General features: G+C 38.4%; 1 protein-coding gene across 2 annotated transcripts; it reads left to right on the top strand.

Moving 5' to 3' along the window:
- Positions 1-478: 478 nt before the first annotated feature.
- On the top strand, positions 479-26,565 carry kcnj4 (potassium inwardly rectifying channel subfamily J member 4). Of its 2 annotated transcripts, none has more exons than XM_061974448.2 (3): positions 479-668; positions 11,776-11,877; positions 24,427-26,565. In XM_061974448.2, the coding sequence occupies exons 2-3, from the start codon at positions 11,849-11,851 to the stop codon at positions 26,027-26,029; spliced, it is 1,632 nt and encodes a 543-aa protein (XP_061830432.1). In that variant the 5' UTR covers positions 479-668; positions 11,776-11,848; the 3' UTR covers positions 26,030-26,565. The 2 variants fall into 2 exon arrangements, with proteins under 2 accessions (XP_061830432.1, XP_061830433.1); XM_061974449.2 differs by having other exon boundaries at positions 11,776-11,890.
- Positions 26,566-27,700: the final 1,135 nt, after the last annotated feature.

The raw sequence follows: 27,700 nt of genomic DNA, 5'->3' as shown, positions 1-27,700 counted from the left end.
ACAATACAAAACAAAAAATGTCAATTCTAAATAAAAAGTCAAAATTTTAAAGAAAAAAGGTCAAAATACAAACCAAAAGAGGTCAAAATACAAAACAAGTCCTACTGAAAAGAAAACTTAGCTATTTTTGTAATGTTGCCCATCATCTACAATCCCTATGTGAGACAGGAACATGTCTTTCCCTTTTTTGTACATTCTAAATAGTCATAAACGGCTCGTACATAAAAGTAGAGGTGACCCCACGTGACCCCCTCATGACGTCCATTGTGGAGCACAAAGAGCAGAAAAACTGAAGCTGCGCTTGAAAACTTCAACAAAAAAAAGAAAAAAAAAAAGTGGTTTGTGTCCTTTTTTCTGATTGATGTTGCAGTCTGAGAGTGATTCTTTATCACCGCCAACACCTCCGCCTCCCTCGCTGCCTCCATCCCCTCCCGGGCGGTGCAGCCGGCAGATATTGACGCAGCAGTTTGGGGCAGGCGGCAGACGCGCAGCAGCAGGATTACAAAGGAGGACAATGGAGGATTAGAAGGAAAGAAAGGAAGGAAGGAAGGAAGGAAAGTGCTCAATGACAGCAAAAGAGCGAAAGAAACATCTAAACATGCTGGATGGGTTGCCAGGTGAAGTTTGGGGGCAGAAGGGATTGAAAAGCCCCAACATCAACTCATAAGGTGAGTAATATTCAACTGTACTTGTATTATATATCAAATCTTCAAAATCCACAAGCAGTATTACAACACTGTGGTATACTTCTTCAACAATACTGGGAAAGGCACCGCCATCCTTTAATCATCTTCAATAATCCTAATCAAAAACATCTGGCAACTTTGGCTCCATTCACTTGTGAGTCGAGAGCGTCTAAACGTGTTTATCGTCATGATAATTCATAAACATTACATTATTGTGGTCAACTTGCAGCTGCAGGATATCATAGTTGGGGTTAAAAACTTTACTGTACGTAAAGTTTGTGATTTTTCTTCTGTATGTTTGGACGCCTTTTTGAGGCCCTAAACGTGCACAAAAATCCCCCATATGTTGCAGGCGTGTCAGGTTTGGCGCAAAATGTTCTTTTTGGCGTCCCAAATGTTTTGGTGGTGGTTGAGGGCATCGGGAAGGCAAGCGTGAGCCGACTAGTGTGAACCCCCCCAAGTGGAGAGCCCGTTCAACCCGTTTGTAAAAAATAAAATTGTACAAAAATAAAAAACGCTAAAAAGAACTCGCCTGTGTCAAAAGTCACAAAAGAAAACGGTGAGGATGAAGACAGTGCAGGTGAGCGAGCCGACTCTATACAGGCCCGTCTACCTGTCAGCGCACCACAACCGGCAAAATAAAGACAACCAATCCAGAACCGAATCCCTACTCACAGAAACACCTCCACCTGGTCTAACAAAAACTAAGACATAGCCAGAAGTTGATAGGAAGTAGCTTTCCCGCCCGGGAGCACGAGCGCGTCTGACATGGCGCAGGTAAGCCAGCATAGAGCCAGCACACCTGACTGCTTCCAGCAAAAATACTGAACAAAAAAGGTCAAAATACAAAATAAGAGGAGTCAAAATACCAAACAAAACATTTTTAAATTCTAAATAAAAAATGTCAAAATTGTAAACAAAACAGGTCAAAATACAAAACAAAAAATGTCAAAATTCTACATACTTACTTACTTACTTACTTAATCCTCTTCGTGCCTGACGGGACATAAGGCTTCGACGATCTGCCTCCATCTGGACCTGTCTTGAGCAACATGCTGTGCCTCGGCCCAGGTCAGGTTCATCTCCTTCAGCTCAGCTGTCACCGTACGCCGCCACCTGTTCTTGCTTCCTTTTCCCAGGTGGAGTCCAACGTAGTGCGATCTTGGGCATGCGGTCTTGGTCCATCCTCAGAACACGCCCAAGCCATTGGAATCAGCGGCATTTGATCTCTAGCACCACACGGTTGCACTTGGTCTTCTTGTGTACATGTGCATTGGGTATTTTCTCGGGGCAGAAGATTCGACAGAGTTTCCTGAGGCATCTATTGTGGAAGGCTTCGACTTTTTTCATGTCGTAGGATGTTACTTGCCAGCACTCAAAATAAAAAATGTCAAAATTCTAAACAAAAAAAAGGTCAAAATACGAAACAAAAAGTCAAAATTCTAAACAAAAAAGTTCAAAATACAAAACAAAAAAGGTCAAAATACGAAACAAAAAGTCAAAATTCTAAACAAAAAAGTTCAAAATACAAAAAAAATGGTCAAAATACGAAACAAAAAGTCAAAATTCTAAACAAAAAAGTTCAAAATACAAAACAAAAAAGGTCAAAATTCTAAATAAAAAATGTCAAAATTCTAAACAAAAAAGTTCAAAATACAGAACAAAAATGTCAAAATTCTACATAAAAAATGTCTAAATTCTAAACAAAAAAGTTCAAAACACAAAACAAAAAAGGTCAAAATACAAAACAAAAAATGTCAAAATTCTACATAAAAAGTCAAAATTCTAAACAAAAAATTTCAAAATACGAAACAAAAAATGTCAAACTTCTAAACAAAAAAGTTCAAAATACAAAACAAAAAAGGTTGAAATAAATCAAATCAAATCAAATCAACTTTATTTATAGAGCACATTTAAAATTTACCACAGGGGTAGCCAAAGTGCTGTACAATGAGCAGGTTAAAAGATAAAACGAGTACCGAGCAAACACAACACAACACAAACAGAACACGATAAAAAATAAATAATTAAAATAGAATTAATAAAAACATAAAAACATAAAAACAGGATCACAGCAGGTGTATTATGGGGCACCATTGCGCCCCATAATAAAACAAATAAATAATAATAAAAAACAAAAAAATGTCAAAATTCTATATAAAAAAATTCAAAATACAAAACAAAGGTCAAAACACAAAATAAGAAAATTCAAAATACCGAACAAAAAATGTCAAAATTCTTAATAAAAAATGTCAAATTCTAAAAAAAAAAAGTTCAAAATACAAAACAAAAAGGTCAAAATACAAAACAAAAAATGTCAAAATTCTACATAAAAAATGTCAAAATTCTAAACAAAAAATTTCAAAATACGAAACAAAAAATGTCAAACTTCTAAACAAAAAAGTTCAAAATTCTAAACAAAAGAAGTTCAAAATACAAAACAAAAAAGGTCAAAACACAAAATAAGAAAATTCAAAATACCAAACAAAAAATTTCAAAATTATTAATAAAAAATGTCAAAATTCTAAAAAAAAAAGTTCAAAACACAAAACAAAAAAGGTCAAAATACAAAACAAAAAATGTCAATTCTAAATAAAAAATGTCAACATTCTAAACAAAAAATGTCAACATTCTAAACAAAAAAGGTCAAAATACAAAACAAAAAAAGTCAAAATACAAAACAAAAAATGTCAAAATTCTACATAAAAAATGTCAAAATTCTAAACAAAAAATTTCAAAATATGAAACAAAAAATGTCAAACTTCTAAACAAAAAAGTTCAAAATACAAAACAAAAAAGGTCGAAATAAAAACAAAAAATGTCAAAATTCTAAATAAAAAAATACAAAATTCTAAACAAAAGAAGTTCAAAATTCTAAACAAAAGAAGTTCAAAATACAAAACAAAAAAGGTCAAAACACAAAATAAGAAAATTCAAAATACCAAACAAAAAATGTCAAAAATATTAATAAAAAGTCAAAATTCTAAAAAAAAAAAAGTTCAAAATACAAAACAAAAAATGTCAATTCTAAATAAAAAATGTCAACATTCTAAACAAAAAATGTCAACATTCTAAACAAATAAGGTCAAAATACAAAACAAAAAAGGTCAAAATACAAAACAAAAAATTTCAAAATACAAAACAAAAAATGTCAAATAAACCAAAAAATGTCAAAATACAAAACAAAAAATGTCAAAATACAAACCAAAAAAGGTCAAAATACAAAACAAGTCCTACTGAAAAGAAAACTTAGCTATTTTTGTAATGTTGCCCATCATCTACAATCCCTATGTGAGACAGGAACATGTCTTTCCCTTTTCTGTACATTCTAAATAGTAAAAAAATGGCTAGTATGAGGCGGATAACAATGCAGGTAATGAGGATTCATCTATTCCGCCTCTAAAGCGATCTTAGAAAAACATCCAAAACTATAAACAATGTTTTATTTACATGCCGGTTGTAAGAGCTAACACAGAGGAACTACTTTTCACCCGTAGTGCTCACATGGCTCCTCCGACCACCAGCGAGAGGTAATCCCATCTTCTGCTGCTGCTGTGTGGTCTTTGAGTCGGAAAAAGTTCGTACTTAAAGTCAACTTTGAAATTCCACACGCTACGTACAAATCTGACCTGATTTAAGCACTGAATATTTGCTCTTAACCACTTCGCAAAAGGAACACAGCTTAAATAAAAGCTGACAATATTGCTGAGAAAACTCATTTTGTTTTATCTGAGGAGTGGGGAAAGAGAGCAGCAGTGCTGAAAGATACAACCATCCCATCAGTCGACACCCCAGGGAGAGTGGACAATGCAAGCTACAGTTTTTATGTTTATAGATAAGTTTAACGCAAAAAAGCGTTTCCTGCTGTTTAAAGCTTTGAACCGGAAGTAGAAGTGCCATTCTGCCATTCTGCGTTTCTACTCATCATTCATCAGTTCAAGCCACGTTTGTAAGTTTTACAATATAACTAAAACTATTCTTACTTACTAAAGTGTCCCATGTGTGATGTCTGTAGGAGTGTTTTCATGCATATTTGTACATGCTATCGTAATGTCGTAATGACACTAGCGTTGTCAGCGTTAGCTAATATGCTAACACATTTACAAGTGTCTGTGTTAGTATTATTAACTCACAATAACATTCTTTTTGTATTGTTTCACTTTTACAAATTCCTCAGTATATTCAGCGTGGAGTTATTGAGTCTGTTTAGCTGATTGGAGAGCTAGCTATTTTATTGATTATGGGACAAGCAGTAGAAAATGGGTGGATGGTACTTTTTTGTCACTTATTGTTTGTCTTTGGTACACTAATGTGTTTATTATAGGCCATTGGCACTTTGTTTGATTTTTGCAAAAATATATATATTTTTTTATATTGCTCTTTTTTATCTTTGGTATGAACATAATTATGTCAACTCCAAGTTATTGTTTTTTGTTGTTGCTATTTTTTGTATTACAACATTTTATTATTGATGGTGTTGTACTACATTGTAATCTTTTGTTTTGTGATTGTGTGATGTTTGTTTTGCCTGGACCGCAGGAAGAATAGTCTCCACTGCGGTGTAGACTAATGGGGATCCTGAATAAACTAAACTAAACTAGCTTGCGCAGTGGGTCCATGACCATGACTCCTGTTTTGTTTGATCGTTCCATTTTACTGCCCTGTTACAGACACAATTAAGGTATGTAAATATTTAAGAATATTTAACAATAAGATTTAAGAATATTTCTGTGTAAATAACTCATTACACAACATATATTAATTTGGCTTATAGTCCGGTGCGGCTAATAATAGGATTTTTTATTTTCTAAAATGTGGTGGGTGTGATCTATAGTCCAGAAAATTTTCTTCACAGTTTATTTAAGAAACATATATTATCTAACAATCTACATGGTTAATATAGGTTGCTTCTCTTTCTTCCCCTCCATTTTTCTGCATTATTTCGTATCTCTAGTTATCATTACGTATATGTATTGTTGCATTTGAACAACTGTCAATAGAGGTCAATTATTGGTATTGTTCATTATCTGGCGCCCTAGGCAAGATTTTAGGTGGCGCCCCCCCACATCGGCAGTGAAGTGTATATACTCACAAGAACCCGAATAGCTTTGTCTTTGACCTTTTTTTTTTACTTACAACTATACCTAATATATAAAGGGGTGGAAAAGTGACTATTACCTGCAGGGCAAACATTAGCTAACCAGAAGGCAATAACAATGTAAACAAAAACACCTGCTTAAAAGATCTAATACAAATGTCCCTGAGGAATGTAAGGTGGGAGTACTGTAATTACCTAACGTTACATTATTATTTTCCATAACAATTTAGCCCCCTCTACAATATTAACCCGACGTTAAAACAGAACTAGCTATTTATTGATTAGCAATTGCCGAATCATGTAACATTAACTTAATGCTAAAAAGCCAGGTTACTATCACATTCTGTAACAGACAAATAATTTCATAATTTTTCTCCTCCTCTTCTTTTCTCTTTTTTCTTCCCTGGGCACCTGACAGTTTTGGCCGTTTTGACATCTTGTGTTGATTTTTTGATGTGGTGACGTCCAAAAAGAGTCATGATACGGGAAGGGAGGGGGCGCACCGTGCGGGGGGATGAAGGGGGGGGGGGGGGGCGTAATGTTGTAACAAATAATATTTCTATTAAATAGGCTTTACTTTGCATTTTAATTAACGTGGGATTATTTTTTGTATTTAGAAATACTAGTACCAACTTTTTTTTTTTTTTTCTCCAACATTTGTGGCACTGGCGTGGCGCCCCCTGATGGACGGCGCCCTTAGCATTTGCCTATACGGCCTATGCCACGGGCCGGCCCTGTCAATAGTGATATTTCTATTGGTATTTGTATTGATCCATTTGTAGTGTAATAATGCTCATTGTCATTTCTGTATTATTATTTATTTCACTAACTGCTTCTTTGCTATCACTTTTACTATCATATTTGTACATATCCTATTTACTGATGTTGTTCTATTGTTGTTGTTGTTGTTGTCTCTCTGTCTTATCCCCCTCTTGTCCCCACAATTTCCCCCTCTGTCTTCCTTTTCTTCTCTTTCTATCCCCTCCTGCTCCGGCCCGGCTGCACCAAATGATAATATAAATACATTTAATAAAGTCAAATACAAATAAGGCAACAAGAGAAGTATCCTACACTTCTCTTTTGTAAAGTAAATGTGAACAGCCGATATGGGCATCTACATCTACTATATGATTTGCCTGAGAAGCCGGACAGAACAAAAAAAAAAAAAATTAAATAAAAAAAAAAAAAGAAAGAAAGAAAAAAAAGAAACATATGTCACATTCAAACACTGAGGACATCTATTAAACAAGACAAAAGGCAAGGAATCAAACAGAGACAGAATTCAATTTGGACTCAATATTGAGGAGAGACATGGCCACTGCACTCTCTTTACAGTCCTGCACCACGCTCTGACGAAGAAGGTTTTCGTCTCCTCATTTATTCAGATGTTCAATGTTCACGCACCAACACATGTCACAGCAGGAATGTGAAGTATGTAAAACAGTCATTGTTTTCGGTCGCTTTGAAGACCAAGAAGAGGATTTCTCGGGCTTGGGCTCTTCCTGGATCCAGCTGGGGCAGGTGTTGGAGGACAATGGATAACCCCTCCCGTCTCCTGACCACAGCACCTTCAAGAGGGCAGCGGGTCGTAAATAGCGTTGACCTCGGTTACCAAATAGTTGGAAGAGAGTTTGTGAAATACTTCAAAGAGAGTTCCTCTGGAAGTTGAGCAGATCCTGCCATCTGTCCGTGTTGAAATCACAGTGGCGTTTCACGAGCCTTCTTCCTCTTGTTAGGCCTCGAAAGACAGCATTCATAATACAACGTTTCTTTTGTGATAACTTACAAACAATTATTCCAACAACATATATTATTTTTTTAATTTACCCAATTTAGTTGGAATTAATTTAATTCGGCACTGTGTAATTGTATGTAGCAGTAAATGTATTAGTCATCAGTTTTTATGAAGTTTTACTTTGGCAGTATATTTGATGAGTAGTTAGTTTTGTAATCAGCCTGACCTAAGTCTTGATTATCACACACCTGCGTTCACATCCTTTGACAAGGTTGTCAAGTGTAAGTAGGTTACATTTCATTTCATTCCAATCCAGAGTAAGATTACAAAATGTAGTGTTATTATTTGAGTGGTTAAGAACCGCGGTCCTAAACTACGGAGCAGCAGTTTGGATTAAACAAGCCTTGATTACTTTCACGTTTTTAAAGAACTTAGTGGATCTAATTACACAAGCAGGTCCTCGGGGTGCACACGGCTCCTTGCCAGCACATAATCCCGTCTCAGATGTCCGCAGGCACGGCACCACCAAGTAGGGACCAGAGGTGGGTAGAGTAGCCAGAAATTGTACTCAAGTAAGAGTACTGTTACTTTAGAGATTTATTACTCAAGTAAAAGTAAGGAGTAGTCCCCCAAATATTTACTTGAGTAAAAGTAAAATGTATGTTGTGAAAAAACTACTCAAGTACTGAATAACTGATGAGTAACCTGTTCGTTTAATGATGACGGCAACAAATAATGCACGAAAACATCAAAATAGCAATGAGCAAATTCAGAGCCAGGAATACCTCTTAAGCAACTAAAACAATAATATATGAACATAAAAGAAATGAAGGCAAATTGAGCCACAATAACTTAACAGCACCATAGGCTCAGTAGGCAGAGATTACAAAGGAAAATTAAAGCTGCAAGCAGCGTTGGTCGGGCCCGCGTATTTGGCAGGTGCTAGTCCTAAGTGTCCCAATACTTTTGTCCAGTTTTCGTCCCAAGTGTCGCAATACTTTTGTCAAGTTGTAGTCCTAAGTGTCCCAATACTTTTGTCAAGTGGTAGTCCCAAGTGTCCCAATACTTTTGTCCAATTGTAGTCCCAAGTGTCCCAATACTTTTGTCAAGTTTTAGTCCCAAGTGTCCCAATACTTTTGTCCAGTTTTCGGTGTAAATGTCCCAATACTTTTGTTCAGTGGTAGTCCTAAATTTCCCAATACTTTTGTCAAGTTGTAGTCCCAAGTGTCCCAAAACTTTTGTCCAGTTGTCGTCCTAAGTGTCCCAATACTTTTGTCCGGTGGTAGTCATAAGTGTCCCAATACTTTTGTCCGGTGGTAGTCATAAGTGTCCCAATACTTTTGTCTAGTGTACCTACCTTGTCTGCATTGTGGGTTCTTTGAAGGGTCATAAAATCAAAACCGGAGCTGTTCTATACTTTTATACACAAGGGTTCAATCTCTCTCCTGTGTTAGTTTGAAGCCGAAACGACAAACGCGCTCAGAGGAGATAGATTTTGAAGGAAGGTGACCGGTTTTTACAAAAAATTTGTTTTGAAGGGGGAATAGCAAACTTCCTGTTGATTTTCGCTGGGGGTTGTCAATTTATGAAATGTAGGTCTAAGTGAGACCTACATAGAGGTTTGTTTGTTTCATGTCTCTCCGACCTTCCCAGTGGGAGTTACAGGCAGTTTTGTCATTTTTTTCTTCCGAGGAGCAGTTTTTTTTGCGTTTTAGTAAAAAATTGCAGTAGAGCGCAATTTTGAGATTTGGGGTTAGGTTTTTTTTTTTAGATCGCAATGTTTGCCAGTCCTGATGTGTGCGTTCAGTTTGGTGAGTTTTGAAGCATGTTAAGGGGGTCAAAATACAGCTCAAAGAGGCAAAAGTTACTGTTTTTAGTACTTTTTTGTCTTGAGGGGGGAATTGCCAACTTCCTGTTGATTTTTGCCCGACAAAATTAATTAATGAAAAGTAGGGCTAAGTGACACAAGGGTTCAATCTCTCTCCTGTGTTAGTTTGAAGCCTAAACGACAAACGCGCTCAGAGGAGATAGATTTTGAAGGAAGGTGACCGGTTTTTACAAAAAATTTGTTTTGAAGGGGGAATATCAAACTTCCTGTTGATTTTCGCTGGGGGTTGTCAATTTATGAAATGTAGGTCTAAGTGAGACCTACATAGAGGTTTGTGTTTCATGTCTCTACAACATTCGTACTGGGAGTTATAAGCAGTTTTCTTTCTACGGGGTGCTAAAGCGCAATTTTGAGTTTCGGGGTTCGGTTTTTTTATTAAAAGACAATTTTCGGAGGTCCTGATGTGTGGGTCAAATATGGTGAGGTTTGAAGCATGTTAAGTGGGTCAAATTAGTGCTCAAAGAGGCGGCGGAATAATAATAAAACCTTAGAAAAACAATAGGTCCTTATGTCCCATTGTAAAAGGACTCCCATTGGGATTCCTTTTACAATGGGCCATGCGGGCCCTAATAACAAGTTAGCCTTTACACAAACCATAAACTGATAGGTGTGGGCTGCACCTGAGAACACACTGTGGACTTCTGATTGGTGTTTGTATGCATGCGTGTGTGTGTGTGTGTGTGTGTGTGTGTGTGTGTGTGTGTGTGTGTGTGTGTGTGTGTGTGTGTGTGTGTGTGTGTGTGTCTATGAGGCTGCAGTGCGTTAATAAATGTCCCCACACGATGTACATTTGACAGTGATTCATAGCAGGGAAGCTAACATCAGCCTACGGTGACAGTCAAAATATCAATCAATCAATCAATGTTTATTTATATAGCCCTAAATCACAAGTGTCTCAAAGGGCTGCACAAGCCACAACGACATCCTCGGTACAAAGCCCACATAAGGGCAAGGAAAAACTCACCCCAGTGGGACGTCGATGTGAATGACTATGAGAAACCTTGGAGAGGACCGCATATGTGGGTAACCCCCCCCCCCTCTAGGGGAGACCGAATGCAATGGACGTCGAATGGTGTGAATTCTAAACAAAAAGGTCAAAATGAAAATTAAAAAACGGTCAAAATACAAAACAAAAAAGGTCGAAATACAAAACAAAAAATGTCTAAATTCTAAACAAAAAATGTCAAAATTCTAAATAAAAAATGTCAAATTCTAAACAAAAAAGGTCAAAATACAAAACAAAAAATATCAAAATTCTAAACAAAAAGGTCAAAATAAAAAAACGGTCAAAATACAAAACAAAAAAGGTCGAAATACAAAACAAAAAATGTCTAAATTCTAAACAAAAAATGTCAAAATTCTAAATAAAAAATGTCAAATTCTAAACAAAAAAGGTCAAAATACAAAACAAAAAATATCAAAATTCAAAACAAAAAAGGTCAAAATACAAATAAAAAAAGATCAAAATACAAAACAAAAAAGGTCAAAATACAAAACAAAAAATGTCAAAATTCTAAATAAAAAATTTCAAAATTCTAAACAAGGGGAGACTGAATGCAATGGATGTCGAGTGGGTCTGACATAATAGTGTGAGAGTCCATAGTGGATCCAACATAATAGTAAGAGTCCAGTCCATAGTGGATCTAACATAATAGTGAGAGTCCAGTCCATAGTGGATCTAACATAATAGTAAGAGTCCAGTCCATAGTGGGGCCAGCAGGACACCATCCCGAGCGGAGACGGGTCAGCAGCGCAGAGATGTTCCCAGCCTATATATCTACTAAGGTTACTTACCGCCATGTGCTTCCTCAAATTTGACGTTGAGTTCATGTAAGCTTAAGCTTGTTGTTGTTTTGTTCAGCTGCGGTCACCAGGTCATGTGACCGCCTGGCTCTGTTTGATTGGTGAAACGGAGTCAAACGTCACCAGTGACTGCATTTGATTGGTGAAACGCAGGCATGCGATAGATCCTACTTTGATCAAAACAAACAAAGCGTGCATTAACAGATGGATAAAAATCAGTAGCGAGCTGAATGTAGATAAATGGAGTGTAGTAAAAGTAGCGTTTCTTCTCTATAAATATACTCAAGTCAAAGTAAAAGTATGTTGTATTAAAACTACTCTTAGAAGTACAATTTATCCCAAAAGTTACTCAAGTAGATGTAACGGAGTAAATGTAGCGCGTTACTACCCACCTCTGGTAGGGACTAAGTCTAAAGTCACATTTTTACTTGCGTGAAACAAGGTGAAGGATGCTCTGTCAGATTAGGAGTCATCAAGAAGGAGTCATCAAGAAGGAGTCATCAACATCCTAACTGATGCCACTCTTCCTGCTGACTCAGCTCTAATGTGGCCTTTTTTTTTACAGCGCCGCTGGCCGAGTATCTGCTGCCTGGTGGACGCCTGGTTGGTGGCAGCCATCCTCCCCCCCCCGGCCTCCAATGAAGGATTATTGTTGCCATGGGAACAAGTAAGTGCCACAGGTGAGGGTGGTAGACTTGTGTGTGGGACGGCTGAATGTGGGATTGTCAAACTATTAACACCCAGCTCATTTTGTAACACAATCGCTAGCATTCTAATATTAGCATGCTCATTTTAAAAAGGTATGCACCTCAGCGACAAATATTTTGTTACTTTAGGAATGATGCCTGTTAGCATGCTAACGTTAGTATGCTAGTTTTTTTACTTGAGCTAATTTTGTGGATATTCACCTCAGTCATATGTTGGTGCTTGATGCATGCTAACGTTAGCAGGCTAGCATTTTAAAACACATTTTTCAGATACACACCACAGAGTCATATATTTTGGTACTGGACGCATGTTACAGTTAGTATTTTAGCATGCTAACATTAGCATGCTAGCTTTTCTGCTCATTTTAAAGGTATATACACCTCAGCGCCAAATATTTTGTTACTTGATGAATGATACCTGTTACATGCTAACGTTAGTATGCTAGCTTTTCTGCTTATTTTAAAAAGGTATGCACCTCAGCGACAAATATTTTGTTACTTGATGAATGATATTTGTTAGCATGCTAACGTTAGTATGCTATTTTTTTTTACTCTCGCTAATTTTGTGGGTATTCACCTCAGTCATATGTTGGTGCTTGACGCATGCTAAAGTTAGCAGGCTAGCATTTTAAAACACATTTTTCAGATACACAACACAGAGTCATATATTTTGGTACTGGACGCATGTTACAGTTAGTATTTTAGCACGCAAACATTAGCATGCTAGCTTTTCTGCTCATTTTAAAGGTATATACACCTCAGCGCCAAATATTTTGTTACTTGATGAATGATACCTGTTAGCATGCTAGCTTTTCTGCTTATTTTAAAAAGGTATGCACCTCAGCGACAAATATTTAGTTACTTGATTAATGATATCTGTTAGCATGCTAACGTTAGTATGCTAGTTTTTTCACTCTCGCTAATTTTGTGGGTATTCACCTCAGTCATATGTTGGTGCTTGATGCATGCTAACGTTAGCAGGCTAGCATTTTAAAACACATTTTTTCAGATACACACCACAGAGAAATATATTTGGGTACCAGACGCATGTTACAGTTAGTATTTGAGCATGCTAACATTAGCATGCTAGCTTTTCTGCTTATTTTAAAAGGTATGCACCTCAGCGACAAATATTTTGTTACTTTAGGAATGATATCTGTTAGCATGCTAACGTTTCTATGCTAGTTTTTTTTACTCTCGCCAATTTTGTGGATATTCATCTCAGTCATATGTTGGTGCTGGATGCATGCTAACGCTAGCAGGCTAGCATTTTAAAACACATTTTTCAGATACAAACCACAGAGAAATATATTTTGGTACCGGACGCATGTTACAGTTAGTATTTGAGCATGCTAACATTAGCATGCTAGCTTTTCTGCTTATTTTAAAAGGTATGCACCTCAGCGCCAAATATATTGTTACTTTACTTTTACTAATGCTAGCTGTAAGCATGCTATTATTTGAGATTGAGATTTAGTTTATTTAGAAGGTTGAACGACGTCACAGCTTGCTCTGAATGTTTGATTGTTTATCGGCAACTCAATACATTGAACGATTAACACCAAGGGTGACCAAAGTGTGGCCCGTAGCTCATTTTGTAACAGTCTGCGGGAAAATCGTTAGCATTCTAATATTAGCATGCTCATTTTAAAAAGGTATGCACCTCAGCGCCAAATATATTGTTACTTTAGGAATGATACCTGTTAGCATGCTAACGTTTGTATGCTAGTTTTCTTACTTGAGCTAATTTTGTGGGTATTCACCTCAGTCATATGTTGGTGCTTGATGCATGCTAAAGTTAGCAGGCTAGCATTTTAAAACACATTTTTCAGATACACACCACAGAGAAATATATTTGGGTACCAGACGCATGTTACAGTTAGTATTTTAGCATGCTAACATTAGCATGCTAGATTTGTTTTGCTAATTTAGCAGGTGTACGCCTCAATGTCACATATTTTGGTGTTTTACTAATGCTAGCTGTAAGCATGCTATTATTTGAGATTGAGATTTAGTTTATTTAGAAGGTTGAACGACGTCACAGCTTGCTCTGAATGTTTGATTGTTTATCGGCAACTCAATACATTGAATGATTAACACCAAGGATGACCAAAATGTGGCCCGTAGCTCATTTTGTAACAGTCTGCGGCATAATCGTTAGCATTCTAATATTAGCATGCTCATTTTAAAAGGTATGCACCGCAGCGCCAAATATATTGTTACTTGAGGAATGATACCTGTTAGCATGCTAACCTTAGTATGCTAGTTTGTTTAGCTAATTTTGAGGGTATTCACTTCAGTCATATGTTGGTGCTTGATGCATGCTAACGTTAGCAGGCTAGCATTTTAAACACATTTTTCAGCTACACACCACAGAGAAATATATTTTGGTACTAGACGCATGTTACAGTTAGTATTTTAGCATGCTAACATTAGCATGCTATCTTTTCTGCTTATTTTAAAAGGTATACACCTCAGCGCAAAATATATTGTTACTTGAGGAATAATACCTGTTAGCATGCTAACGTTAGTATGCTACTTTTTTCACTCTCGTTAATTTTGTGGGTATTCACCTCAGTCATATGTTGGTGCTTGATGCATGCTAACGTTAGCAGGCTAGCATTTTAAACAAATGTTTCAGCTACACCCCTCAGAGTCATATATTTTGGTACTTGACCCATGTTACAGTTAGCATTTCACCATGCTAACATTAGCATGCTGGTTTTTGTTTTGCTAATTTAGCAAGTATACACCGACTTGTCACATATCTTGGTATTGCACGAATGCTAACTGTAAGCATGCTATTGTTTGAGATTAAGATGTACATTATTGAAAAGGGGACAATACATATTATTAAACATTTAACATGTAAATATGTGAGATTATAGCCAATGGCCTTTTTTTTTACTAATTTTAAAAGGCTTGGCGTCAAATATTTTGTTCATTGACGAATAATACCTGTTGGCATCACAATAGTGTGCTATTTTTTAAACTGATTTTGTGAGTGTACACCTCCGTCATATTTTGGTCCTTGATGCATGCTAATGTTAGTGGGCTAGCAATATAAACATTTTTTTTTTAAAGGTGCAGACCTCAGAGTTATATATTTTGGTACTTGGCGCATGTCACAATTAGCATGCAATTTTATTTTTTTTGCTAATTTAGCAGGTAGACACCTCAGGAGTTGCAGGTTTTTGCATCTTTTTAGAGTACTTTATAGGTAGAATAGTAGAACCCCCATGACCTGCAATGTTAGCTGCCAGTTTTTCGCGATTTAGAAAGAAAGAGGAAGACGTGTTGTTGTCACGTAAGGATTGTGGATGATGGGTGAAAAAAATGCAGTTTTCTTTTAAGTTTGCACATATACAGTAGCTGGCACTTGGAACCTACCTAGGCAGGGTGAGTCAGGTCCAGCTCAGGCAGATCCTCACCAAGGACAAGTCCATCCTGTCGTCATGTAGGTCAGTAATCATGAAATATGGTTCCACTTGTTGATGACTGGCCAGATATTTCCCTTCCTGATTGAATACAGTGAGACATACATACAGTAAATGATGAATAACACAATTTGGATGCCTGATCAATGACACTTCAAGGACGTGAGTGTGGAAGAAATGTGGACCTGGACTTCTCTTTGCAGCTCCAACACATTCTACTCACCTCACATTCTGTCACTGGAACTTTACTCCATGCTTCCAAAATAACATTTGTGTGGTGAAAAGTCACTCAATATATATATATATAACTACCGTTCAAAAGTTTGGGGTCACCCAAACAATTTTGTGTTTTCCATGAAAAGTCACACTTATTCATCACCATACGTTGTGAAATGAATAGAAAATAGAGTCAAGACATTGACAAGGTTAGAAATAATGATTATTATTATACAATTATTTCCAACTCACAACACCCACTCTTTCCTGAATATGGAACCCTGCCATCAGGGAGAAGACTCCGGGTCCCACTATGCAAATCTAACCGCCTTAAATTATCATTTGTCCCAGCCTCCATTAAGCTGACCAACAATGTGCAATAGAATTTTAATACATAGGTTAGCACTTTTTTAGCACATAGCACTTTAGCACATAGCACTTTAGAACTAAGCACTTTAGCACAAAGCACTTTATCCATGAGCTCTAGTGCAATGCACATTGGTACTTTATCTTTATCTCCATACTGTAGATTTTATGCCTACATCAAAGTGCCACCTATGTCTATCAAGCTCCATGTTCTGATGTTTAAATGTTAGTTGTATGGTTGTGGTTGTGTCTGTGCTTGTGTTTTTGTTCTGTTGTTTTTGGGTATGTTAAGAAAGCAATGATGCACTGTGCCCAAGACAAATTTCCCCGCGGGGACAATAAAGTTGAACCTTGAACCTTGTATTTGAAATAAGATTTTTTTTTACATCAAACTTTGCTTTCGTCAAAGAATCCTCCATTTGTAGCAATTACAGCATTGCAGACCTTTGGCATTCTAGCTGTTAATTTGTTGAGGAGAAATTGCATCCCACGCTTCTAGAAGCAGCTCCCACAAGTTGGATTGGTTGGATGGGCACTTCTTGCGTACCATGCGGTCAAGCTGCTCCCACAACAGCTCAATGGGGTTCAGATCTGGTGACTGCGCTGGCCACTCCATTACCGATAGAATACCAGCTGCCTGCTTCTTCTCTAAATAGTTCTTGCACAATTTGGAGGTGTGTTTTGGGTCATTGTCCTGTTGTAGGATGAAATTGGCTCCAATCAAGCGCTGTCCACTGGGTATGGCATGGCGTTGCAAAATGGAGTGATAGCCTTCCTCATTCAGAATCCCTTTTACCCTGTACAAATCTCACACCTTACCAGCACCAAAGCAACCCCAGACCATCACATGACCTCCACCTTGCTTAACAGATGGCGTCAGGCATTCTTCCAGCATCTTTTCAGTTGTTCTGCGTCTCACAAACGTTCTTCTTTGTGATCCAAACACCTCAAACTCGGATTCATCCGTCCACAACACTTTTTTCCAGTCTTCCTCTGTCCAATGTCTGTGTTCTTTTGCCCATCTTAATCTTTTTCTTTTATTGGCCAGTCTCAGATATGGCTTTTTCTTTGCCACTCTGCCTTGAAGCCCAGAATCCCGCAGCCGCCTCTTCACTGTAGATGTTGACACTGGTGTTTTGCGGGTACTATTTCATGAAGATGCCAGTTGGGGACCTGTGAGGCGTCTGTTTCTCAAACTAGAGACTCTGATGTACTTATCTTCTTGCTCAGTTGTGCAACGCGGCCTTCCACTTCTTTTTCTACTCTGGTTAGAGCCTGTTTGTGCTGTCCTCTGAAGGGAGTAGTACACACCGTTGTAGGAAATCTTCAATTTCTTAGCAATTTCTCGCATGGAATAGCCTTCATTTCTAAGAACAAGAATAGACTGTCGAGTTTCAGATGAAAGTTCTCTTTTTCTGGCCATTTTGAGCGTTTAATTGACCCCACAAATGTGATGCTCCAGAAACTCAATCTGCTCAAAGGAAGGTCAGTTTTGTAGCTTCTGTAACGAGCTAAACTGTTTTCAAACTGTTTTCAGATGTGTGAACATGATTGCACAAGGGTTTTCTAAGCATCAGTTAGCCTTCTGAGCCAATGAGCAAACACATTGTAACATTAGAACACTGGAGTGATAGTTGCTGGAAATGGGCCTCTATACACCTATGTAGATATTGCACCAAAAACCAGACATTTGCAGCTAGAATAGTCATTTACCACATTAGCAATGTATAGAGTGTATTTCTTTAAAGTTAAGACTAGTTTAAAGTTATCTTCATTGAAAAGTACAGTGCTTTTCCTTCAAAAATAAGGACATTTCAATGTGACCCCAAACTTTTGAACGGTAGTATATATATATATATATATATATATATATATATATATATATATATATATATATATATATATATATATATATATATATATATATATATATATATATATATATATATATATATATATATGGGAAGTTTTGACGGAGCAGAAACGTGTGAACTCGTTGGGAGTTTCCTCCTCTCCCAGCTCGCTAGCCTCAATCTGAACCTTGGTATTTACCCTGATGACGGACTGGCAGTGTGTCGCGCCTCACCAAGGAGCAGCGAGAATACCAAGAAGCGCATATGCCAAATTTTCAAAGAGAACGGCCTACGGATCACGATTGAAGCCAACAAGCAAACCGTCAACTTCCTTGACGTCACTTTCAACCTGAGAAATAACAGCTACCAACCATTCACGAAACCCAACACAACACTCCAATACGTGCACCATGACAGCAACCACCCACCCACCACCACGAAAAGAATACCTACCGGAATCAATAAAAGGCTATCGATGCTGTCATCTAGCAAAGCTGAATTTGACCAAGCAACCCCCCCGTACCAAAAAGCCCTTGATGAAAGCGGATACAATTTCACCCTCACCTATGAACCCACGCCAGGAAACCAGCCAAAAAAGAACAGAAAACGGAACGACATCATCTGGTACAACCCCCCATACAGCAAAAACGTCTCAACGAACATTGGACACAAATTTCTCAATCTGATTGACAAACACTTTCCCAAAGACAACATCCTAAGAAAAGTATTCAACAAGAACAACATTAAATTGAGCTACAGCTGCATGAACAATATACGACAAATCATCTCAAACCACAACAAAACAATTGCAAATGAGCCGTCGGCCCTCAGACAGAGCGACTCCAAAACCAACAAAGGATGTAATTGTCGAAAGAAACCTGATTGCCCCCTCAACTGGGGGTGCTTACAAACATCAGTTGTCTACCAAATCAAATCAAATCAACTTTATTTATAGACCAATCTAAGGTAATATGCAAGGACACTAACACATCCGACACATATGTAGGATTAACCGAGGGAGAATTCAAAACCAGATGGAACAATCACAAGGCTTCTTTCAGGAACAAAAACCTGCGAAATACCACAGAACTCAGCAAACACATTTGGGACCTCAAAGACAATAATGTTGAATATTCAATAACATGGCAAATTCTTGCATCCAGCACACCTTACAATAGTGGTAATAAAAGATGCAACCTATGCTTGAAAGAGAAACTGTTTATTATTTACCGTCCAGACCTGTCATCCCTCAACAAGCGCAGCGAAATTGTAACAACATGCCGCCATAGACGGAAACACCTCCTAGGTAACACATGAGCCAATCACCACGCCCCTACGCCAGCCTGTACCCACCCACTCTGTGCCCTATATAAACCATGGTATGTGAATGCTCCCATTAAAATCTCCTGACGATTGAGGGTACCCCCCCTCATGAAACAGGCCTGTAGAGATGAAATAGTCTTGTGATTTTTTTTCCCACACATACATACATACATACATACATACATATATATATATATATATATATATATATATATATATATATATATATATATACACCATGCATCTTAATACTTTGTCCCTATATTTATTGGTCTGTGTGAGCGACTCAGATGTATAATCTGATAATCTGCCATGACAGCTGTCCTTCTCACGACCACAAACTGAACTCACCTTCCTGAATGCTAATCCCCTTAAAGGAGAGGAACACGTTTGTCAAAATTAAAAATCTCCATGACAGAAATCTTTTTTCCAATGGAATGATAGATACAGTGCTTCTCCATTATTTTCTGTCACACCTCCCTTGGAAAGAAGAAATCCCCCCACACCTCTTCTTCTTCGCCATAGTATCATTTGTCTGTAAAATTGTTGTAAGTACATCTCTGCATAACAATGTATCCTTATTAACATTAAAGAAAACAAAATAAATGATAATAATTAATATAAATATACTGTTCGGTCATATTTTTGAAAGGGATAGCAGTGATGATGAGATGTTGTATTTGATGCAAATATGAATGTGTCTGAGTCTACTTGAAGAATGGCCACAAGACGAGTGCAGAAACCACTGCTATGTAGTTCATGTTGCTGGTACTAAAATACAATTGAATAAAAGTGACTTCTGCCCGGAAGTGAAAAACAGTGTTAGTCAACCAAGCCAAGATGGCTGTTTTGCTAACCATTTGAGTCCGCTACAGGCCTAGATCTTCCTGCAAAGAGCAGATAGATTTGTGGCGTTATATCAAAGACTATCCATCGGATTTCTCTCCCAGAACTATCTTGTGCTCCAAACGCCATTCTACACGACTAAACAGATAAAAACTTAGAAAAAGCACGGAAATCTACAACTTCTTTGTGAGTGTCTGGGTCAAGGAAATTGGTATCAAGACTCTACCGGATAAATATGTATCGTTTTTGCTCGGGTAAAGTTGCATTTCATGATAAAACTTTGCATCTACTGCCATGTTTGTTGTACACACCCTTTACGGGTGTGTGTGATGTTCCCGTCTTACCAAAATATAACTATGTCAACATTGTGTATGTGCTGAAAGATTCATTTATGATTGTTTATCAAAATATAACTATAGATGTCAACATTGTGTATGTGCTGAAAGATTCATTTATGATTGTTTATCAAAATATAACTATAGATGTCAACATTGTGTATGTGCTGAAAGATTCATTTATGATTGTTTATCAAAATATAACTATAGATGTCAACATTGTGTACGTGCTGAATGATTAATTTATGATTGTTTATCAAAATATCACTATAGATGTCAACATTGTGTACGTGCTGAAAGATTCATTTATGATTGTTTATCAAAATATAACTATAGATGTCAACATTGTGTATGTGCTGAAAGATTCATTTATGATTGTTTATCAAAATATAACTATAGATGTCAACATTGTGTACGTGCTGAAAGATTAATTTATGATTGTTTATCAAAATATAACTATAGATGTCAACATTGTGTTTGTGCTGAAAGATTCATTTATGATTGTTTATCAAAGTATAACTAAATATGTCAACATTGTGTATGTGCTGAAAGATTCATTTATGATTGTTTATCAAAATATAACTATAGATGTCAACATTGTGTATGTGCTGAAAGATTAATTTATGATTGTTTATCAAAATATAACTATAGATGTCAACGTTGTGTATGTGCTGAAAGATTCATTTATGATTTTTTATCAAAATATAACTATAGATGTCAACATTGTGTACGTGCTGAAAGATTCATTTATGATTGTTTATCAAAATATAACTATAGATGTCAACATTGTGTATGTGCTGAAAGATTCATTTATGATTGTTTATCAAAACATAACTACAGATGTCAACATTGTGTATGTGCTGAAAGATTAATTTATGATTGTTTATCAAACTATAACTATAGATGTCAACGTTGTGTATGTGCTGAAAGATTCATTCATGATTGTTTATCAAAACATAACTATAGATGTCAACATTGTGTATGTGCTGAAAGATTCATTTATGATTGTTTATCAAAATATAACTATAGATGTCAACATTGTGTATGTGCTGAAAGATTCATTTATGATTGTTTATCAAAATATAACTATAGATGTCAACATTGTGTATGTGCTGAAAGATTAATTTATGATTGTTTATCAAAATATAACTATAGATGTCAACGTTGTGTATGTGCTGAAAGATTAATTTATGATTGTTTATCAAAATATAACTATAGATGTCAACATTGTGTATGTGCTGACAGATTCATTTATGATTGTTTATCAAAATATAACTATAGATGTCAACATTGTGTATGTGCTGAAAGATTCATTTATGATTGTTTATCAAAATATAACTATAGATGTCAACATTGTGTATGTGCTGAAAGATTCATTTATGATTGTTTATCAAAATATAACTATAGATGTCAACATTGTGTATGTGCTGAAAGATTTATTTATGATTGTTTATCAAAATATAACTATAGATGTCAACATTGTGTATGTGCTGAAAGATTCATTTATGATTGTTTATCAAAATATAACTATAGATATCAACATTGTGTACGTGCTGAAATATTCATTTATGATTGTTTATCAAAATAGAACTATAGATGTCAACATTGTGTATGTGCTAAAAGATTCATTTATGATTGTTTATCAAAATATAACTATAGATGTCAACATTGTGTATGTGCTGAAAGATTCATTTATGATTGCTACCTTTGGTTTAAAACTTTTTTTGTGTTTAGACTCGCCGAGTTAATGCTTTATGAAACAGAAATGCGTTTTAAGAAATACAAATACTATCAAGATAATACTTCAATGGGAAACACTAAACGTTAAAAGTATATCAAACAAACCTTTAACTGCAAACTCATGCATTCTTCGACTCTGGTCCCTAGGACTGGAGTCGTTTTGTAAAATCTTTTGGTCTACCGCCTTCTTGATTGCCTCTTGAGAAATTATGAAGAAATGTTTATCCTTTTCGCGATTTGAACGGTTGGTACAGCCAAAAACAACGCAATCATAGGGCATTTTTCCTCAGAGAAAGGCTAAATGGCGCCTAGTACCCATTGAGAACAGATGCTGGCTTGACCACCACGCATATTTGATGAGCCGGATGTGACGTCCTATGCAACCCAGCAATATTAAGTACGTATATTGGTCATTATTCACTATGCTAGTCGGCTATGCCTCTTTGGTTTAAGGTAATCAACCTATCCTGAAAAGCTCCTGTAATACCGTATTTTCCGCACCATAAGCCGCCCTGGGTTATAAGCCGCGCCTTCAATGAACGGCATATTTCAAAACTTTGTCCACCTATAAGCCGCCCCGTGTTATAAGCCGCATCTAACTGCGCTAAAGGAATGTCAAAAAAACAGTCAGATAGGTCAGTCAAACTTTAATAATATATTAAAAACCAGCGTGATGTGGGCGCGCATGGAGTCGTATATCAACATGGACGGAGCTGCGTGAAAAAAGCCACCCGGCCTCTTCGCGTAAACTTACCTTAACCACTCGCTCATCTTTTCTTCATCCATCCATCCCTTCGAGTTAGCTTTTATGATGACGCCGGCTGGAAAGGTCTCTTTTGGCAAGGTCTTCCTTGTGAATATCACCATGGGTGGAAGTTTCTGGCCATTAGCATGGCAAGCTAGAACCACAGTGAAGGACGACTTCTCATTCCCTGTGGTGCGAATATTCACCGTACGTGCTCCCGTTGTATCCACAGTGCGGTTCACAGGAATATCAAAAGTCAGTGGAACCTCGTCCATGTTGATAATGTTCTCTGGCCGGATCTTTTTTTCAGCTATCTTGTTTTTACAATATGCACGGAAAGTAGCCAGCTTTTCTTGAAAGTCTTTAGGCAGTTGCTGTGAAATAGTAGTCCGTGTGCGGATGGAGAGATTGCGTCTTTTCATGAACCGGAAACCTGTCGCTTAGTAGGAGCCATTTTGTGGTCTTTACAGATGTAAACACACAAAGGAAATGAAACGTAATATCCGCGCGCTTCTTCTTCTTCTTCTACGCGGGCGGGTGGTTGCTTACAGTAGAAGAAGAAGCGCTTCCTGTTCTATGGGGGCGGGAGCTTACCTTGGCGGTTGCTTGCGTAGAAGAAGAAGCACTTCCTCTTCTACGGGGAAAAAAGATGGCGGCTGTTTACCGTAGTTGCGAGACCGAAACTTTATGAAAATGAATCTTAATATTAATCCATATATAAAGCGCACCGGGTTATAAGCCGCACTGTCAGCTTTTGAGTAAATTTGTGGTTTTTAGGTGCGGCTAATAGTGCGGAAAATACGGTAGATGTGATGTGAAATAAACCCTACAAAATCTACTGGAGTTGAGTTAATAAAGTCGATCTTCTCAACCTTTTCGACAAAAGTCCTAAAGAACTTGTCACATACAGTCCTTGGATTCCCGAAATGAGGAGAGGCAGGTGTGTCTTTTCTGCCTTTCTATTACTATTTGCAACTTCCTATTTCTCTGGCATGTTTTTGTTTTTTACCGCTGCTGCAATAAAAACAAAGTACAGACCTCAAAAGAAATGAAATTCAGCGGCGTCGCGGAAAATCTGTCACCCAGGGTGGTCATTGTCAGGTTCAAACACTGATGACATCTATGAAACAGACAAGAAGCAAGGAAGCATGCAGAGACAGACTTCAATTTGGCTCAATGAGGAGAGACGTTTGGGGCTGCACACTCAGTTACAATCTCCCACTACGCTCTAAGGTCCAGTCCCACGTGCTCCTCTATTTATTTGGGAGGTCCCTGGTTACATCGCTGAGGCTGCTTCTGAAGGAAGGGGGGTAATTTCAGCAGCCCCAGTTAGACACAATACATGATCATTCAGAAATGTAAATGTGCTGACACTCGTGATATCGCCCTGTCTCTGCTTTGTCTGCGTCACGGTACTCGATGTTCTGGACACAAACACTGATACGAGACGACTCGCAATCTTGGATTGCCAGTTGTCCCTTTGCACAGATAGAAAAGTACAACTTCAGCACAATTGATTATAACTATAGCAACAGCCTTAACTTACAAATAATTATTCTAACAGTCATGACAGAAACTAATTGAGAAGCACTGCCAATACTAAAAAGGGGCTTGACCATTCAGTCTTACTCTGTCTTTTCCCTCACAGGTACAGCATTGTATCAAACAACTTACCAGCGGAGGGGAACCTGAAGATCTCCAGCTTGGATCTCCATAACGGCCATTCTTCCTTACACTGTGACACAGAAGAAGAGGAAGCGGACAAGAGGAGAAGGAGGCGGTCAGGAGCCTCCACTGCAGTGCCAGGCTCAAGGGGACAAGGCGGCATGAACAACCACAACGGGAGGGTTCTGACCAGGGGCTCCAGCCAGGTACGGAGCCGCTTCGTGAAGAAAAACGGACAATGCAATGTTGTCTTCACCAACATGGAGGAGAAGAGGCAGCGCTATCTAGCAGACATTTTCACCACCTGCGTGGACACCCACTGGCGATACCTGCTCTTTATATTCTGCGTCAGCTTCATCATCTCCTGGCTTTTCTTTGGCATCATCTTTTACAGCGTCTCCCTCTCGCACGGGGACTTTGAGGAGCACCGCACGGTGAAGAACGAAGGGCTAGCAACAGAAGCGTTGAATGCCCCCTTCTCTGGACAAACCACTGGAGGACCGGCCAAAAGGATCCCTTGCATCCTCCATGTCCAGGGCTTCGTCGGTGCCCTCTTGTTTTCCATGGAGACGCAGACCACCATCGGCTATGGCTGGCGCTGCGTCACCGAGGAGTGTCCCGTGGCGGTCATAACCGTGATTATTCAATCCATCGTAGGCTGCATTATCGACTCTTTCATGATTGGCACCATCATGGCCAAGATGGCACGGCCAAAGAAGAGGAACCAGACGCTCATTTTCTCCAAAAACGCCGTGGTTGCCCTTCGTGATGGCAAGCTGTGCCTGATGTGGAGGGTGGGGAACCTGCGCAGGAGCCACATTGTGGAGGCTCACGTGCGGGCGCAGCTCATCCGGTCCTACGTGACGGTGGAAGGGGAATTCATCCCCTTGGAGCAGATGGACCTCAACGTGGGCTACGACGAGGGTACAGACAGGTTGTTTCTGGTGTCCCCGCTGGTTATCGTCCATGAGATAGACAAAGACAGCCCCTTGTATGCGACAAGCCAAGCTGATCTGGAGACGGACACATTCGAGGTTGTCGTGATACTAGAAGGAATGGTTGAGGCCACGGCCATGACCACCCAATTCCGTAGCTCCTATCTTTCCAGGGAAATCTTCTGGGGCCACAGGTTCGAACCGGTCATCTACGAGGACCGCAACTGCTACAAGGTGGATTACGGCCGCTTCCACAAGACCTACGAGGTGCCGTCAACGCCCCGCCTCAGCGCCAAAGAGCTCGACGAGGCTGCGGGTCGGGCTTCCTCCGTGGTTTCTCCCGCCTCTGCCTGCATGTCCTCAAAGGACTTGGTCCCTCGCTGCGTCAGCACCTTCTGCTACGAGAACGAGGTCGCGCTGAGCTGCGGGGAGGACGAGGAAGACATCTTTGGGAAGGACAGAGCAGAGGAGAGAAGGATTTCGGTGTCTCTAGACTTCCAAAATATGTTCAAAGACACCTCCACCATTACCTCTGGGAGTCATAATGTCCTGTGTGTTCTGGACATGGACAACAACCAGATGGAGTTCGACATCCTACAGACTTCAATTCCTCTTGATCCAGTGACCTACAAGAACGAGCCCGAGATGTAAGGAAGTGCAATGAACTTTTTCAGTATTGTGCGCAGGTTTGGATTCAATATAGTGACATCCTCTTTTTATGGAGGGACAACATTAAATAAAACGATTCATTCTTTAGTGAGACATTTAGGAAACTATTTCATCAATTATAAATTGGAATTAAATGCTTAAATGTGTTATTATATAACATAATTAAATGTACTTTTACATTAGATAAATTAATGACATTTAATAGTACATTTATGTTTTAATTACAGTCATAATTGATTAATGAGACAATTAAGTAATTATTTAAAGATTTATTTTTTGTTTACTTGCGTCCAATTTGACCCTCCATACCTTTTTGCCTTGTCAGTGTTTTACGTGTTTTAGTCTCGGAGCATTCAGAACTTCCAAAGTTCACAGATCTGTTCCGTGATAGACTTGTTCTACATTTCCAAACTATTTCCCCTCACAGCAAACAATGTAAAGTCAATTAATTTGGTCCGGACTAAAACGTCTGCCATCATAAAACCTTCATTTGTCCGGGCAACATACTTGCCAACCTTGAGACCTCCGATTTCGGGAGGTGGGGGGCGTGGCCGGGGGTGGGGCGTGGTTAAGAGGGGAGGAGTATATTGACAGCTAGAATTCACCAAGTCAAGTATTTCATACATACATACATACATACACATATACATATATATATATATATATATATATATATATATATATATATATATATATATATATAAAATAAAGACTTGACTTTCAGTGAATTCTAGCTATATACCGTATTTTCCGCACCATAAGCCGCCCTGGGTTATAAGCCGCGCCTTCAATGAACGGCATATTTCAAAACTTTGTCCACCTATAAGCCGCCCCGTGTTATAAGCCGCATCTAACTGCGCTAAAGGAATGTCAAAAAAACAGTCAGATAGGTCAGTCAAACTTTAATAATATATTAAAAACCAGCGTGATGTGGGCGCGCATGGAGTCGTATATCAACATGGACGGAGCTGCGTGAAAAAAGCCACCCGGCCTCTTCGCGTAAACTTCCCTTAACCACTCGCTCATCTTTTCTTCATCCATCCATCCCTTCGAGTTAGCTTTTATGATGACGCCGGCTGGAAAGGTCTCTTTTGGCAAGGTCTTCCTTTTGAATATCACCATGGGTGGAAGTTTCTGGCCATTAGCATGGCAAGCTAGAACCACAGTGAAGGATGACTTCTCATTCCCTGTGGTGCGAATATTCACCGTACGTGCTCCCGTTGTATCCACAGTGCGGTTCACAGGAATATCAAAAGTCAGTGGAACCTCGTCCATGTTGATAATGTTCTCTGGCCGGATCTTTTTTTCAGCTATCTTGTTTTTACAATATGCACGGAAAGTAGCCAGCTTTTCTTGAAAGTCTTTAGGCAGTTGCTGTGAAATAGTAGTCCGTGTGCGGATGGAGAGATTGCGTCTTTTCATGAACCGGAAACCTGTCGCTTAGTAGGAGCCATTTTGTGGTCTTTACAGATGTAAACACACAAAGGAAATGAAACGTAATATCCGCGCGCTTCTTCTTCTTCTACGGGGGCGGGTGGTTGCTTACAGTAGAAGAAGAAGCGCTTCCTCTTCTATGGGGGCGGGTGCTTACCTTGGCGGTTGCTTGCGTAGAAGAAGAAGCGCTTCCGCTTCTACGGAGAAAAAAGATGGCGG

The sequence above is a fragment of the Nerophis lumbriciformis genome, linkage group LG22, assembly GCF_033978685.3.
Source record: "Nerophis lumbriciformis linkage group LG22, RoL_Nlum_v2.1, whole genome shotgun sequence".
Lineage (NCBI taxonomy): Eukaryota > Metazoa > Chordata > Actinopteri > Syngnathiformes > Syngnathidae > Nerophis > Nerophis lumbriciformis.
The sequence above is the reverse complement of the archived record's forward strand: the minus strand, read 5'-3'. Positions and strand labels throughout refer to the sequence as shown.

Bases quoted from the DNA above. Each gene is read 5' to 3' on its own strand.
- kcnj4 (XM_061974448.2), top strand. From the start codon at position 11,849: ATGAAGGATTATTGTTGCCATGGGAACAA. The intron at 11,878-24,426 runs GTAAGTGCCACA...TTTCCCTCACAG, and splicing joins TATTGTTGCCATGGGAACAA to GTACAGCATTGTATCAAACA.